This window comes from Leopardus geoffroyi, chromosome A3 (genome assembly GCF_018350155.1).
Source record: "Leopardus geoffroyi isolate Oge1 chromosome A3, O.geoffroyi_Oge1_pat1.0, whole genome shotgun sequence".
Lineage (NCBI taxonomy): Eukaryota > Metazoa > Chordata > Mammalia > Carnivora > Felidae > Leopardus > Leopardus geoffroyi.
In genome coordinates, this window is record NC_059336.1 from 90,829,378 (window position 1) to 90,845,323 (window position 15,946).

At 40.7% G+C, this 15,946-nt stretch overlaps 1 protein-coding gene and 1 non-coding gene across 3 annotated transcripts in view; both read right to left on the reverse strand.

Moving 5' to 3' along the window:
• LOC123581004 (meiosis 1 associated protein) overlaps positions 1-11,357 on the reverse strand; it is a 69,868-nt gene extending 58,511 nt beyond the window's left edge. For both annotated transcript variants that reach the window (XM_045446607.1, XM_045446606.1), the window contains exons 1-2: positions 11,294-11,357; positions 5,441-5,732 (exon numbers count right to left, since the gene is read on the reverse strand). In XM_045446607.1, coding sequence (XP_045302563.1) covers positions 5,441-5,680 — 240 coding nt within the window. In that variant the 5' untranslated portion in view covers positions 5,681-5,732; positions 11,294-11,357. The remainder of the gene's footprint in view (positions 1-5,440; positions 5,733-11,293) is intronic.
• A 3,317-nt stretch (positions 11,358-14,674) lies between these two features.
• Positions 14,675-14,777, reverse strand: LOC123581730. Its single transcript, XR_006703969.1, has one exon. It is a non-coding gene; the product is annotated as a U6 spliceosomal RNA (small nuclear RNA).
• Between the last annotated feature and the right edge of the window lie 1,169 nt (positions 14,778-15,946).

Below are 15,946 nucleotides of genomic sequence, written 5' to 3' on the forward strand. Positions count from 1 at the left end.
TCCTTCTTTGATCCATGAGTTATCTAGAAATGTGTTGATCAGTCTCCAAGTGTTTGGAGGTTTTACTGGTTTCTGGGTTTTTTTTTGTTTTGTTCATTTATTTTTGAGAGAGAGAGAGAGGCAGAGAGAGAAGGAGGCAGAGAATCCCAAGTAGGCTCCAGGCTGTCAGCACAGAGCTCTATGCGTGGGGCTTGAACTCACAAACCATGAGAGCACAGCCTGAGCCGAAATCAAGAGTCAAATGCTTAACCGACTGAGCAACCCAGGTGCCCCTGGAGATTTTACTGTTAAGTTTTTGCTATTAATTAATTAATTCATGAGAGAGAGAGAGACAGAGAGAGAGAGAGAGAGAGCATGACTGAGGGAGAGGGGCAGAGGAACAGAGAGAGAGAATCTTAAGCAGCTTCCATGCTCAGCACAGAGCTTGAGGTGGAGCTGGGTCCCCTGACAATGGGGTCATGACCTGAGCATAAATCAGTCAGAAACTCAACCCACTGAACCACCCAGGCACTCCATGTTTCTGTCTAGTTTGATTTTGTCCTGGGCAGTGAACAAACTGTGTATGACTTCAATTCTTTCAAATTTGTTGAAGTTTCTTTTATGGCCAAGGATATGGTCTATTTTGATCAAGTGTTCTGTGGGTGCTTGAAAAAAATGTGTATTCTGGTATTGTTGAGTGGAGTAGTCTATAAATGTTGATTAGATCCTATTGGTTAATCTTTTTCTACATCCTCATTGATTTTCTTTCTAGTTGTTCCATCAATTGTCAAGAGAAGGACATTCAAAGTCTCCAACTATCATTGTGGATTTGTCTATTTCTAATTTCAGTTCTATCAGTTTTTGTTTCATGTATTTTATAGCTCAATTGCTTAGTGTGTACACACGTGATATTGCTATGTCTTCTTCTTGGTTTGACTCTTTTATCATCATTTAATATTCCTTTCTATACCTGATATTCTTTGGTAAAGTCTACTTTATTTGATATATTAATACAGCCATTTCTGCTTTGCTCTGATTAATGTTATCAGGGTATATCTTTTTTCATCCTTATACTTTCCACCTACTTAAAAAAATTTTTTTTTTCATGTTTGCTGTTGAGAGAAAGAGAAAGAGAGAGAGAGCAGAGAGAGAGGGAGACATAGAATCTGAAGCAGGCTCCAGGCTCTGAGATGTCAGCACAGAGCCTGACGTGGGGCTCGAACCCATGGACCGCGATATCATGTCATGAGCTTAAGTCAGGCGCTCCACCGACTGAGCCACCCAGGTTCCACAACTTTCCACCTACTTTTATTATAATTGATGTGACTTTGTTATAAATAGGATATATAGTTGGGTAATTTTTCCCCCACTCTGCAAATCTATTTCTTTTAATTGATATATTTAGACTATTTTCATTTAATGTAATTATTGGTATGTTTTAGCCTGCCAATTTTTTGATTTCTTTGTTTCCTCAGTTTTTGTTTCTCTGTTTTATCTATCTTACTGTGGGTTACTTAAATTTTTTAAACATTTTTTTATATTCCCATTTTGATTTATCTTTAGTGCTTGAGTGTTTTTGCATAGATTTTTAAGTGGTTTCTCTGAAGTACATTATATACATTCTTTATGTAGAAAGTCTCTTTACTTTCCCATTTATAATGCAATTGTTTTAAGTATTTCCTCTATATATATTAACACCATATCAGACAATATTGTAAGTTTTTCTTTAACTGTCAAATATAATTTAGAAATCTCAATAGAAAGTCTATTGTATTTATCTGTATTTTATTCTTTCTGTTGTTCTTTCTTCCTTCTGGACATTCCAAGACTCTTTCTTTTATATTTTCTGTTTCAAGGACTTCCTTTAGGCATTCTGTTAAAATAGATCTGCTGATGACAAATTGTCTTAGCTTTCTTTCATCTGAAAATATCTATATTTCTGTTTCATTCCTTAAGGATATTTTCACTGGATACAAAGTTCTAGGTTAACAGTTCTTTTTCTTTTAGCATTTGAAAAATGTGACACTTCCTCTGGCCTCCTTGGTTTCTGATGAAAAAAGCTACTGTTCCTTATTTTTTTCCTTATAAGTAACATGTCAGTGCTCTTTGAAGAGTTTGCCTTTAGTTTTTATAAATTTAAATTATGATGTATCTTAGAACAAATTTATTTGCATTTATCCTGTCTGGGGCTCACCAGCCTCTTGAATCTTTAGGTTTATAACTTTTGCCAAATTTGGGAAAATTTCGGTGATTATTTCTTTGAATATTTTTTTTCAGCTCCATCCTTCCCCTTTCCTCTTGAACTCTGATGGCACAAAGGTTAGATCTTTTGTTACAGTCTCACAAGTCCCTGAGGCTTTGTTCATTTTTTAAAGTCTGTTTTCTGTTACTCAGATTGGGTAATTTCTATTTATCTTCATGCTCGTTGATTCTTTTCTCTGTCCTCTCCATTCTGTTGTTGAGACCATCCACTGAAGATTTTTCTTTTTTAAATTTCAGTTACTGTATTTTTCAGTTCTAAGATGTGTATTTGGTGGTTCTTCTTTTTTTAAAAGTTTATTTATTTTTGGGGGGGAGAGGAGCAGAGAGAAAGGGACAGAGAGGGGCCTGGAGAGGTCCTAAGCAGGCTCTGCATTGTCAGCATGGAGCCTGATGCAGGGCTCAAACTCACAAACTGTGAGATCATGATCTGAGCCAAAGTTAAGAGTTGGATGCTTAACGAACTGAGCCTCTGAGGTGCCCCTATTTGGTTCTTTATACTTCTTTTTCTTTGGTAAGACTTTCTATTTTTCCATCTGTCCGAGTATGTTCATAACTGCTTGCTGAAGCATTTTTACGATGGCTGCTTCAAAGTCTTTTTCAGCTAATTCCAACATCTGTGTCATCTCAGTGTTGGTGTCTGCTGTATCCTCATTCAAGTTGAGATTTTCCTGGTTCTTGATATAATAAGTGACTTTTTATTGTATTCTGGACATTTTGGGTATTAGAGGACTCTAGATCTTATTTAAACTTTTGCTGTAGCAGCACCCCCAACCCCACCCTAATACTGTGCTAATGAGGAGAGTGAGGTTTCCACATAATTATTGCCAGGTGGCTTCTGATTACAGCCCAGAAGGGAGGGTGCCTTGTTACTTCTGGGTGAGAGTGGAAGTTCTGGCTTTCTACATGGCTCCCATTGACACCCTGGAATGGGGAAGCTAAATTACCGTCACATGGGCATATAAGTCCTTGCTTTTCACTAGGTCTTCAGTGACATCACGCTGCCTTGGAAGCTAAAAGGTACCTCATGTAGAGGCCACTTTGGGGCAACAGGCTTGAGCAATGGAATGTAGATTAAGGCAAAGGGCCCACAGTGACCCCAACCCTCTGGCTGATTACAGACCAGCCCATCAGGCAACCCACCTCGAAATGTCCATAAGCTCTAACTGACCAATAGGCTACTGAGAACCAGGCACAGTTACCAAAAAGGGGAAAATTCCATAATCCCCATACCTCCTTACCTTCCCATTTAAAAATGTTTATTCATTTTTGAAAGAGAGAGAGACAGAGCACAAGCAGGGGTGGGGCAGAGAGGGGGACACAGAATCTGAAGCAGGCTCCAGGCTCTGAGCCGTCATCACAGAGCCCGACAGGGGCTCAAACTCAAGAGCTGCAAGATCATGATCTGAGCCAAAGTTGGATGCTCAACCGACTGAGCCACCCAGGTGCTCCCTTACCTTCCCATTTTAAATACAGTCTCCACCCACTGCCTATTGCAGTCTCCCCTTTACTATCCTGCTTGCTGCTCCCTTGTGGTGTATTCAATAAACTTCTATCTCCTTTGTTCTGCCTCTGCTGAATCCTTTCACCAGATCGTCACGCCACATTTGGGGGCCCCCTTCTGATTGAGAGAGACACCACACCTCACTTCTGCTCCCACATGGCCTTCAGTCTACCTCCTCAGACACCACCTCAGTAGGGAGGGGAGAGATGTTGTATTTATGTTGGGTAGGAGGGTGGGAGTCCAGGCTCTAATGTGGTTTCCATAGACCCTAGGGGGAGGAAGTCTTATTCCCTCTAGGTAGGGATAAAACTCATGATTTTCCATTAGGCATTCTCTGACTTTCCCAGCAGCAAGGCTACCTCAGGAAAGGGATGCACCAGAACCGCTGAAGTCTTTTACATCCCAGTGATTTATATAGGGGAGAAGGTGAAGATGTGCATTTCTTTGAGGAGGAGGAGGAGAGACAGTTGTCTGTGTATGAGAAAGCTTCATAAAAGCACTGCCCCTGGCCCAGCATTTGCCTTCTTAAATCTCAGGGGATTTTTCACCGGAGTCCTATGGGGAACTGTAGAGAAAATATTTTCATGTTTCTTCACAGTTAGGCTTTCTGAGCAAAGAAAGCTGTAACCCTGGTTAAAGAACAAGTCTTGGAAATTAAAGGGTGATTTACTAGCCAGAGACCTCTGAAGACATTTAGACCTGTTTCCCTGTGTTTACATTTCAAAGGGGGATAAAAGGGGTGAGTTGCTTACATTCCAAAGGACTGTAAATGCCAAGGTTTCTCTCCCTCTCTGGAGTGGAGGAGGGCAAGATGTGGCTTATTTACACTCTCAGATTAATAATTTTGGAGTTCCTCTTCTGTAGTATAAACTGTGGTTTCTCTCTCGATTGGATAGGGCCCCCCAAATGTGGGGTGGCAGTGGAGTGGAAGCCAGTGGTGCAGGAGGTGAAGGGATTCACTAGGGGCAGAAGTTTACTGCAAGGGAACAGCAGGCAAGACAGCAAAGGAGAGACTGCAATGAGGCAGTGGGTGGGGACTGTATTTAAAAGGGGATGGTAAGGAGGTATGAGGATATATGGAATTTTCCCTGTTTGGTAACTGTGCCTGGTTCTTTTTTTTTTTTTATTTAAAAAATTAATTTATTTATTTTTGAGAGAAAGAGAGAGAGCACAAGTTGGGAAGGGGCAACAAAAGAGGGAGACACAGAATATGAAGCAGGTTCCAGGCTCTGAGCTGTCAGCACAGAGCCCGACATGGTGCTCAAACCTGAGAACCTCATGACCTGAGCTGCAGTTGGATGCTTAACAGACTGAACCACCCAGGCACCCCATTAAAAAAATGTTTTAAAATTTATTTTTATTTTTTTCTGGTTCTAAGTAGTCCATTGATCAGTTAAGACTTATGGATATTTTGAGGTGGGTTGCCTGATGGGCCTGTACACTGTATTCAGCCAGGTGGTTGTTGTGGGCTCTTCTGCCTTGATCAAATTTCCACTGCGCAAACCTATTGTCTAAAAGCGGCCTCTACATAAACCCCTCATGTGCAGGATGACATCTGGCTCTCCCTGTGTTGCCTGTGGGGTACTGGGTGTAAGGAATGGGCACAGTTACTGCTTTAAGTCATAATAACCGTGATCTCTGTTCCAGAAACCTCATAGTTGTTTTCAGGATAAAATGATCAAATATAGATATACTCACCACAAAGGGAAGGATACATTCATGCTGATTTTGTACCATGTATAAGCTGAAGAGGGACATGCGGCTGGGGCCCATCAAGCTGCAGGCTAGACAGAAAAAGTTCTGCAGAGCCTCACAGAGGTTGGAGCAGATGTGAGCCCAGGACGGTAGAGCAATATGCACAATAAGAAGCCTTGGAGGTTGCTGGTAAATCTGCGTGGGAGTGGAGGGCCCTTTACCAGTACTTCGCCCATGATACATGCCAACCAGACCAGAGGTGGAACTGCAGTCACTACCTGGATGTTCTCTGTACCTATAGGGAAGGAAAGAGAAATCACTGCCTTTCATAAAACTGAATTATATGCTTGGTTGAAATGATGAACACAGTCCTAGAGGACTAAATCCAGAAAGGAGTCAGACTGGGGATTAAGTCAAGTTTCTCTAGGCTATCCCATCTTAACTCCCAAGGGATCTAGATGTTTACCTATAAAGTAAGGCTGAGACTGCTTACAGATGCTGAGTGGAACTAAACAAAAAGTGACACAAAAGCCAAATTTCAGTCTTAAAGTAAGCTACCTGCCCTCATAAACTTTATTTATGTATCGGCATTTATTGTTCTATCTTTTACAATTTGTTTCTATGACTGTCTCTCCCAATACATTGTGAGATTCCCAAGGGGGAAGAACCGGACTTGCCAACTTGATCTATCAGTGTTTAGCACAGTGTTTATTTGGTATGTAGGAATTTTCTTTTTCTTTCTTTCTTTCTTTCTTTCTTTCTTTCTTTCTTTCTTTCTTTCTTTCTTATTTATTTTTGAAAGAGAGAGAGAGAGAGAGAGAGAGAGAGAGAGAGAGTATGAGAGAGCAAGCACAAGTTGCGGAGGGGCAGAAAGAAAGGCAGACACAGAATCTGAAGTAGGCTCCAGGCTCTAAGCTGTCAGCAGAGAGCCTGACGCGGGGCTCGAACTCAAAGCTGTGAGATCAGGACATCAGCTGAAGTCAGACACTTAACCAACTGAGCCACCCAGGCATGCCCAAATATCATTCTTAATGGTGATATTGAAAGCTTTCTATCTGACTAGGAGACTGCTAACACCACTTCAACACTGTAGTGAAGGCAGCAATAAGGCAAGATAAATAAATATGACACATTGCAGTGGAAGAAATAAAACTGTTATTATTTGTAAATGACAGGATTGTGTATATGGAAAATCTAAAAGAATTTATAATTTTATAATTTCTCCCAAAAGGTCTCATCTTTTGTTAAATTTTATTCTTAGAGATCTTATTTTTTTAATGTTAACTTATATGACATCTTTTTAAATTTAATTGTTAGTTTATTGCTAATATATAGAAATAAAGTTGATGTTTGTACATTGATTTTGTATTTAACAACCCAGCTGCACTCTCTAATTACAATAATTTATTTGTAAATCCTTTTGGATTTTTTGTCCACAATCATATAATCTGTGAATAATGACAGGCACTGGGATACATGAACAAAGTCAGATCATAACAGCAAAAGGCTATTCGTGACAGTCTTATTCATAATTGGTGCAAACTGCAAACAACACAAATGTCAATCCACATTAGAATGGATAAATTCCTGTATCATCACACATGTAGCATGAAAATGAACGAAATAATTACACACAACAGGGATGATTCCAAGAAACAAAATATAAGCAGCAAGACACAAAGAATACATATAGTACAAATCTGTCTACATAGATTTTATTTTATTTTGAGAGAGAGGCATGAGAGCACATGAAAGCAGGGGAAGGGCAGAAGGAGAGGGAGAGAGAATCTTTTTTTTTTCTTCATCAGGAAGATTTTATTTCATTTTTTATTTAAAAACTTAAAAAAATGTTTATTTACTTTTAAGAGAGAAAGAGAAACAGAGTACAAGTGGGGAAGGGGCATAGAGAGAAGGAGACACAGAATCAGAAGCAGGCTCCATGTTCTGAGCTGTCAGCACAGAGCCTGATGTAGGGCTCAAACTCACAGACTGAGAGATCATGACCTGAGCTGAAGTCAGAAGCTTACCTAACTGAGCCACCCAGGTGCCCCTATTTTTAAATGTTTAATTTTTTTTTCATTCACCACTGAATTCTCCCCCTGCCCCCCTTTTTTTTAATATAAATTTTAGTTAGTCAACATACAGCGCAATATTGGTTTCAGGAGTAAAATTCAGCGATTCATCACTTACATACAACACCCAGTACTCATCACAAGTGCCATCCTTAGTACCCATCACCATCTAGCCCATCTTTCACCCACCTCCCTCCATCAACCCATAGCTTGTTCTCTATCATTAGGAGTGCGAGACAGAATCTTAAGCAGGCTCCTTACCCAGCACAGAGCCCAGTGAGGGGCTAGATCTCACAACTGTGAGATCACAACTTGAGCTGATATCAAGAGTTAGACACTCAACCAACTGAGCCACCCAGGCACCCCTACACAGATTAAAAAAATAAGCACAAATAGCTATATTGTTTAGGGATGTGTACATAATGGCTAAATTATTCTTAAAAATCAAGGAAATGACTATCATCAAATTAGGGTAGTGATTTTCTCTAGAAAGGAAGGGGGGGCATTATGATTAGAAGGGACAAAAGGGGAGGTCTGGGGCATTAGCAATGTTCTATTTCCTGACCTTTAAAAAAAATTTACATTTATTTATTTTTGAGAGACAGAGAGACAGAGCACAAGTGGGGAGGGGCAGAGGAGGAGACAGAATCTGAAGCACACTCTAGGCTCTGAGCTGTCAGCATAGAGCCCAACATGGGGCTCGAACTCAGAAACCATGAGATCATAACCTGAGCTGAAGTCAGACACTCAACCAACTGAGCCACCCAGGCACCCCTATTTCCTGAACTTTATTGTGGTTACATGGGTGCTCACTTTATAATTATTAAGCTGTATTTTTCATGTTTTATGAAATGTTCTCTCTATATGTTGTATTTAATAATAAAAATATTTCAAAAAGAATATTAGGAAAATCATAAAAGAAAATATTTTTTAGATTAAAAAAATATGTTCCCATCTTGGGGAGCTATAATAATTCCATATAATTGTCTGTTAGCTAAAGAATGCAGGGAATATAAAAACTTCTTTGATGTCCCCAGGTCCAAGAGAAATATCCTATTATTTATGATAATTTTCAGAAACACTTTGGAATTTATGATCTTTAAAAATGATCTAATAGTACATAGATAAATGTGTTCCCCAAAATCAATCTGTGAATTTATTCCTCTTCAATCTTTCCTTTTTGGTTAGTGGAACTCAGCGTTTGTTCAATAATTTTTTATTGAGTTCCAACTATGTGCCAAGGACAGCTGAACAAATAAGTGAATTAATATGCTAATCTATTAAAAATAATCTTGAACTAGAAATCCAAATCAATGACTAATGTATTCAGCAAGAAAGCAAATATTGTAATATATTTTAACTGTACTTTTAAATTAAGTGCATGAAACCAATGTAATGCTGAATTTGAAACTAACACACAGATTCACATAGACAGGCACCCAGACAGAGGCCTTATTTAATGCAGAATGAGCTTCCACTCCCTCTCTCCATCCTCCTTCACATTTGAAACTCTTGTCATTTTAGAGTATGGGCAGTTCTAAGTTTGGATGGTTCTAATATATACAAATATCTTGCTAGAGTTTAGTTCATTAACACCAGTCCCTCATTAACACAGCTCAAATTTCAGTTACTGTGGAATATTAACTGTGAGTACTTACATGAAATATAAATCACAGCTAGCTCTTCAGTCCACAAATCACATAAACAACAGATGCTCATCATGATCAGTGATCAATTATGTCACTTCTTTCAAGGTCTGTCAGTGACTAGTCACTGCATATCACTTATTTGGTTTAAGCGCAAACAACAAAGCGTGTAGTTGTTTTACCTCCTTGTCTGCTAGTGATAAACCCATGTAACATTCTACAAAAATGGATAACTGAAAGAGGGAATTGGCTAAAATTGGCCATTTCAAGATGAAAGTGTAGCGAAGAAATATGTGGTAATGCTAAAAAGTGAAAGTGGGATAGAACATAAATGGACTTCTAGAAGAAAAAGCTGACTGTAACAATGCTGACAATGCCACCATTTGATAGACTCTAGATAAGCAGCTAGAGGATCTTAGTGAAGGTGAACCTAACCTAACATAAATGGGGAAGTGGTTGTGACAAAAAGTGTGAAGACAGCCCAGAGAAAGTGCCACCAGCAAAAAACTGCATATTAAAGGATCTCTTGGAGATCCTTGGAAAGCCCAAGGGATATAATGTTGAAAGTTGATCCAAGCATAGAAAGGAGTATGACAATTAGCTAAGGCATAAAGAAGATGCGTGCTGGATCTTAAGTTGTACAATGAGGAGAAGACAAGCACAAGTACTGTTCAAACTATTCTTAAGTTTTTTTTTACAAAGAAATAGAAGACTCTGATATTCAAGGTTTCTAATGTTTTAAATTACAGTGTCTAAATAGATACTAGCTTTACTATTTTTCATTTCCCACTTAGAGCTGATGGTAAAAGAGATTTTAACATTCTGACAATTTTGAGAGGTCCTGGAACAAATTTAATTTTTCCCCATTGATGATTAAGATTACTTTGAACAGTTTCAGCTTGCACGGTCATTTTTAAATCCCACACTTATGTGCAATTCCAAGACTGTCCTTTAAATGAGGTAAGAGGCAGCTCTCTTCCCTATATTCTCAAACATGATCAATGAATGCTCTGATGTATCTGGGCATAGTTGTAAGCAGGATCTGACAATTTTTGATCCTGTACTCTCCACTTTTGTCAAAACACCCACTTGTTGGGGTCTCCCTGCAAACTGGTTTAACCTGGAACTCTACTCGGCCTTGAACCACCAAAAGCATCAAGTTACTCCCTTACTAAAAACCCATCAATGGCTTCCAATTACACTTGGAACAAAATCCCAAATCCTTATGCTGGCCCCGAAGTTCTGCATGTATCTCCTTCCCAACTCTCCATCCTCAGCCATGCCATCCCCTGTCCAACCTCCTCCCACCCTTCTCTGTCCCTGAGGCACCTTTCAGGTCCACAAACACTTGGGCCTTTCATTCCTTCAGCTGCTGAAGTTCTTTACCATCACTACCCTCCTTAACCTGACTCATTCTTTAGGTCTCAGGCTTTAGGTCTTAATAGGTTAGGGCCTCTTTACGTGCCCTCCCTCACAAAAGCACCTATACCATGTCGGTAGAGCCCTTAGGACACTGTGTGTGATAAACTATTTAATGGTTCTTCCTCCCGCAGGGCCGCATTAAAAATGTCGTGGATCCTAAGCACTTTTGCCTTCGTGAGCCCCTACCTCATTAAAAAAAATTTAATAAAATAATAATTAACAGATTTTCGTGGGCCCTAAAAATTTCACTTTTTTCTTTCGTAAGAAAAAAAAAATCAAAACATTTTCTTTGAACCTGAGGGGCCGTTGTTTTCCTGACTTTCCAAAAAGTTAGAAAACCGTCATAGCCCCCCGCCCCCAAAGCGTCGAGGGCCCTGGACACCGCGCCTACAGTGTCTGGAGGACTGGCCACCCATCCCCCAGGCCCGGGAGGGCCAGCCAAGGACACGCGGCGTCAAGGATCTCAGACACGTGCGCGGAGGGACGAGAACCCGCGGTGGTTGAGGATCGGTGGGCGTCAGTGTTGCCCAGGCCTGGTCCGCCAACACCGTCCTGAAGGCGCCCGAGCTCGGCCCAAGCCCACCCTGTGAGGCGCTGCCGGCCGCTCTCTCTCGGGGCCATTCTCCAGCTGAGGCCCTCGGCCCTCCACCTGCCCTGAGGCGGGGAGAAAGTGCGGTATTCCCCCCCTTGTTTTGGGAAGGCGAAGACCCCATTACCTGCGCCTCTAGGCTCTCGGAGTGCGCCTGCGCCGTCGAAAGAGCCCGCGTCCGGCAGGCTGCGGCTGCGCAGGACTGCTCACTGAGCGCACCGCCTCAGGGGCCGTCTCAGGGTCTACCTCAGGGCCACAGTCTCCGAGCCCCCGGGCGCCAGGGAAATGGCCCTATTTTGGCCCTGAGGTAGCGTTTTGGATCTCTCTTTGAGAGTATCATGCTAAACTTGACACTTCTTCGGTAGTTAAACCCCACCCCCAATTAAACATTCCAGTAACACCTCCCCCCCCCCCCCCCCAGCAATGAGACATTCCAGGGGGCACCGCCATTGTGTCCTTAGCTTTAACCTTTCTCTTCCACGTCATTCATTCACTTATTCAGTTGGTCACTCTTTTATTCAATAAATATTTGTTGAGGGCACACTATGTGCCAGGCACTGTGCTAGGATTGGGGTACACTGGACACACAATGGTCCCCTGCCCTCATGGAAGTTAGAGTTTAGTTTACCTTCAAGAAGTCCTTTCAAGTCTTCAAACCTCTACATCCCAAGAGGGTCTGCCCGTCTCTACTCATGCTCATTCTCATTTGCTTGCTGATGATTCCTATAGTCCCTTTGCCAAAATCGAGTTGAGATAGGATCATTTGGCTGATCTGGGTCTTCAACCCTGGTTGAAGGAATTCCTCTCTGAATTAGCCCACAGGAGAGGAGAAAATAATGCTAGTACCAAACCAGAAATGGACAAGCGCTTTCTCCTGTTTCCCTGTTTATTGTCATCTCCTTCCACCCCTCACTCAGTTCATTGCCTGCTATGCAGGTTGGGGGAGGGGAAATCAGTTTACCAACGAGTGATTCAGGACGAGTTAGAACCAATAGGAAAAGAACCACCTGCCTATGTTTTAGTCCTACAACACCAATTTTTGGTCCCCTCAACTGCTCCTCAGAGTAAAACCAGAAATACTTAATCCAGGCTCCCAGGTGTAATCTGATCAATAGAATTCCTGTAATTCAATATAAAGTGTAGCTTCTCAACATGTCTTCTTTCTCACATACTCCAAATTAGTCTTCCTGTCTTTAATTTCCAGATTATTCTATACATTGATGCTAGAATTATCCTAGTAAAAATATATTCGATGACATCATTCTTTGGCTTAAACATAGTTTTGTTTTTGTTTTTTGTTTTGCTTTGTTTCGGTTACAAAGGCTGTTATAACTGACTCCACTTACCTTATCAGGCTCAACTCAAACAATATCCTTACACTGATTGCAAATCACATCACCTATTGCTCCCAGCTACAGTAAATTTCTCTGTTTCTCTATAAATTGTTTTATCTGGAGTAGCATTTATTAGATGATGTGCCAAAGACTGTGCTAGATGTGGGGGAATATGATGTGATTTCCTCAAGATTCTACTAAACTCTGAGGGTGACAACCTGCATGAAGAAAGCAACCTGCATGTTTTAAACTACAGGGAGGGCACCTGGCCAAGGGCATCAGATACCGTCTTAGAAATCCACTGTCATATTTGTGAAGACCACAGGCTGTTCCTAGCCAATGCCTGAGTGTGGTTGGGATACTAAGGAAGAGTTGATCCTGGGAGGCACAGGATGCTTCATTCCCTCTCTTCTTCACCTAGGGTTAGACTTGCATCACATCTGACTGCTCTTGAGGGCTTTCCCAGCCATTTCCCTTTTCCCTCACAGGTGTTTCCCTGGTAAAATCCTTGTACATTTAATCTCATCTTGGTGTCTGCTTCTCAGAGGACCTAGACTAACTCATGAATATTTGAACAAGTAATTTCAGACAATAAAATAAACACGAACAAGGATAAAAAGCATTTACCAAATATTTATTGGCTGCCTACTATATACCAGACACCGTGCTAGGATCTGAGAATACAATAATCTTTGCCCTCCTGGGGCTTAAAGCCTATGAGGGACAGACAAGTACTTAGGCAATGGGCAATGTGGTGTGATATGGGCTATGGCAAGGGAAGTACAAGGTTATGGGAACATATAGGAAAAGCACAGACTTGGAGAATTGGGAATGCTTCCTAGAGAATGGGATTATCATTCTGAGCTTAATCAATAGAGTGAATAGGAGTTAGCCAAATAAGGGACATGGAGAATATTCCATGTAGAGGGAATTCTTAAGAGGCTCAACCAGTCCAGAGCACAGCATGTGGAAGAGGTAGGCAAGAGGCCAGAATATAAAAGGGCCTGTGGACTATATTAAGGATTTTGGATTTCATCCCATAGTGAAGGTATGGTGAGGAGCTGGACTGATGTGTTTCAAGCAAAGGAGTGATCTGATTTGTGTACTGGAGAGAAAATTCTATCTTCCCTGAAGGGAATGGATTGGGGGCTGGAGTTGGGGTGGTGGTGCCTGGTGATGGAAGCAGGACAGAAGTAAGAAGTAGACCAGGCAAGAGATGATGGCAGCTTGAATAAGGGTGTTAGTAGGGGGATGCAAAGATGTGGAGGAGATATTTAGGAGTTAAAATGAATAGGTCTTCATGAGTAATTGGATTGATTAGGAGGAATCCAGAATGACAGAGCCTAGAACATAGTAGGCATTCAGCGAATACTTATTGAAGAATGAGTGCAAATTTTCTGGCTTGGATAGCTGGAAAGATAGTGGTGCTATATACAGATATAAAAAAAAAACATTGGTTCTACCGTCTTACCCAGTTACCCAGGCTGGTGTGGGAGTGAGGATGACAGTTCTGTTTTGGACATGTTGAAAGCAAGGTGCCTGTGGTACACTGAGTGGAGATGTTCAACAGCCAGTTAAATATATGTGTCAGAAACTGAAGAGAAAAATATGAGTTGGAGATGTAGATTTAAGGAATAGATATTGATTTAGTATGAGTCAGTCAGCTTAGAGCAGCGATTTTTCTCAAAGTGGGGATCTCAATCTATTAATAGGTAGTAAAATCAATTTAGTGGGCTGCAACCAGCATTGAAAAAAATGAAAGATAATAAAGTGCAATCCCATAGAAAATATCAGGGTTTAGCTCCTGAATTAAAGAAATATAGTGAAAGTATGACTTTGTGAAAGTTTACTTCACTACTACAAAAGTATTTAAGTATGACTAGGTTGCAATGTAAAAAAGAACTTCATATTGTGTGTTGCTGCCACAAAATGAAAAGAGTTCTTTGAAAACAAACAAAACACACACACAAAAAATCAATATGTAAACCATATTCAGAGAAGGGCTAAGGTCTAGGTTAGATTGTTGGGGAGCAGCTAGGGAGAGGCATATATCAGTGGCAAAGGAAGTAGCACAGAGGAGGGTCCTGTTGTGTTGAGGCTGGTGTATTAGAAAAAAAGTTTCAGAGAGAAGACTTGAAGTATCAATCTTCAGTGTCTATTTTCCCTTTTAGACTAAGCAATTTGAATCCAGGATCCATGTTTTGCATGTCACCCTTGTGCAGGGGCCATGCTAATCTCTGTATTGTTCCAATTTTAGTATATGTGCTGCCAAAGCAGGCAGCAGGAATCTTTTTAATAATCTTTATCTATGTTACTTAATAAAATGCCTAGCACATCATAGGTCCTCAATAACCACTGAATAAATAAAACAGAATTTGCACCTTAGAGAGGTTACCCTGATGATAACTTGGAAAGAGATTGGAGGCAGGTTTTTTTGTTTTTGTTTTTTTTTTTTAATGAAACTATTGCATAGTCTAGGTGAGCAATAATAAAGTCCTGAATTATGATAATAATTGAAAGAAAATGACAAATTTAAGTTATTTATGATTCATAAGTGTAAGTTATCAGGACAAGATGACTGCTTACATTTGGACATGGTAGACAACCTCCAGGATGGTCCACTGAAATTCTTGTATTCCATCCTTGTGTTATCCCTCCCCACAGTGCATGAGGATTGGCCTGTGTGACCGACAGAATATGGCAGAAGTTATATTTTTACTTCTGAGGCTAGATTATAGAAGACATTGTGGCTTTCACCTTGGTTTTTGGGATTACTAGCTCTAAAGAAGTAATACTATATTGTGAGGACATCCCAGAAACCCATGGAGAGGTCCATATGGAAAAGAATTGAGACTTACTACCAATAGCCAGCATCAACTTGCGAGGCATGAAATTAAGCCATCCCAGAAGTGGATCGTCCAGCCCTAGTCAAGCATTCAGATGACTGGTGGCTTCATCCAATATCATGACTATAAACTCATGAGAGACTGGGAGCTAGACAACCCAGCTAAACTACTCCTGAGTTCCTGACACACAGAGATAATAGATGTTTATTGTTGTTTTAAGCCACTAAATTTTGATGTAAATTTGTTACATCTGGTATGCAGCCTAGATAACTAAGCAATGGGGAATATAAGAGAAGAAAGCAAAGATTACCTACAAGGCTATAAATTGGAGGACTAAGTGCTTGATGAAGGATCAGGGAGGGTGTGATGATGGAGACAGTGAGTTATTTTCAGGTCCTGTGTTTGTCTTGTATGTAGGATTTCCTAGTGGACATATCCAGAGTCTTTGCCCCCCTCACTCTCAAAGGCCTACTACTTATCCTTGAACACTCAGTTCAAATGTCATTTCTGTGAAACCTTCTTGATTTTCTCAGGCAAAACCTAACTTTTATGAGCATTTATTGCACATTTTTATGCAAACATAAATCACTTTGCCTTGCA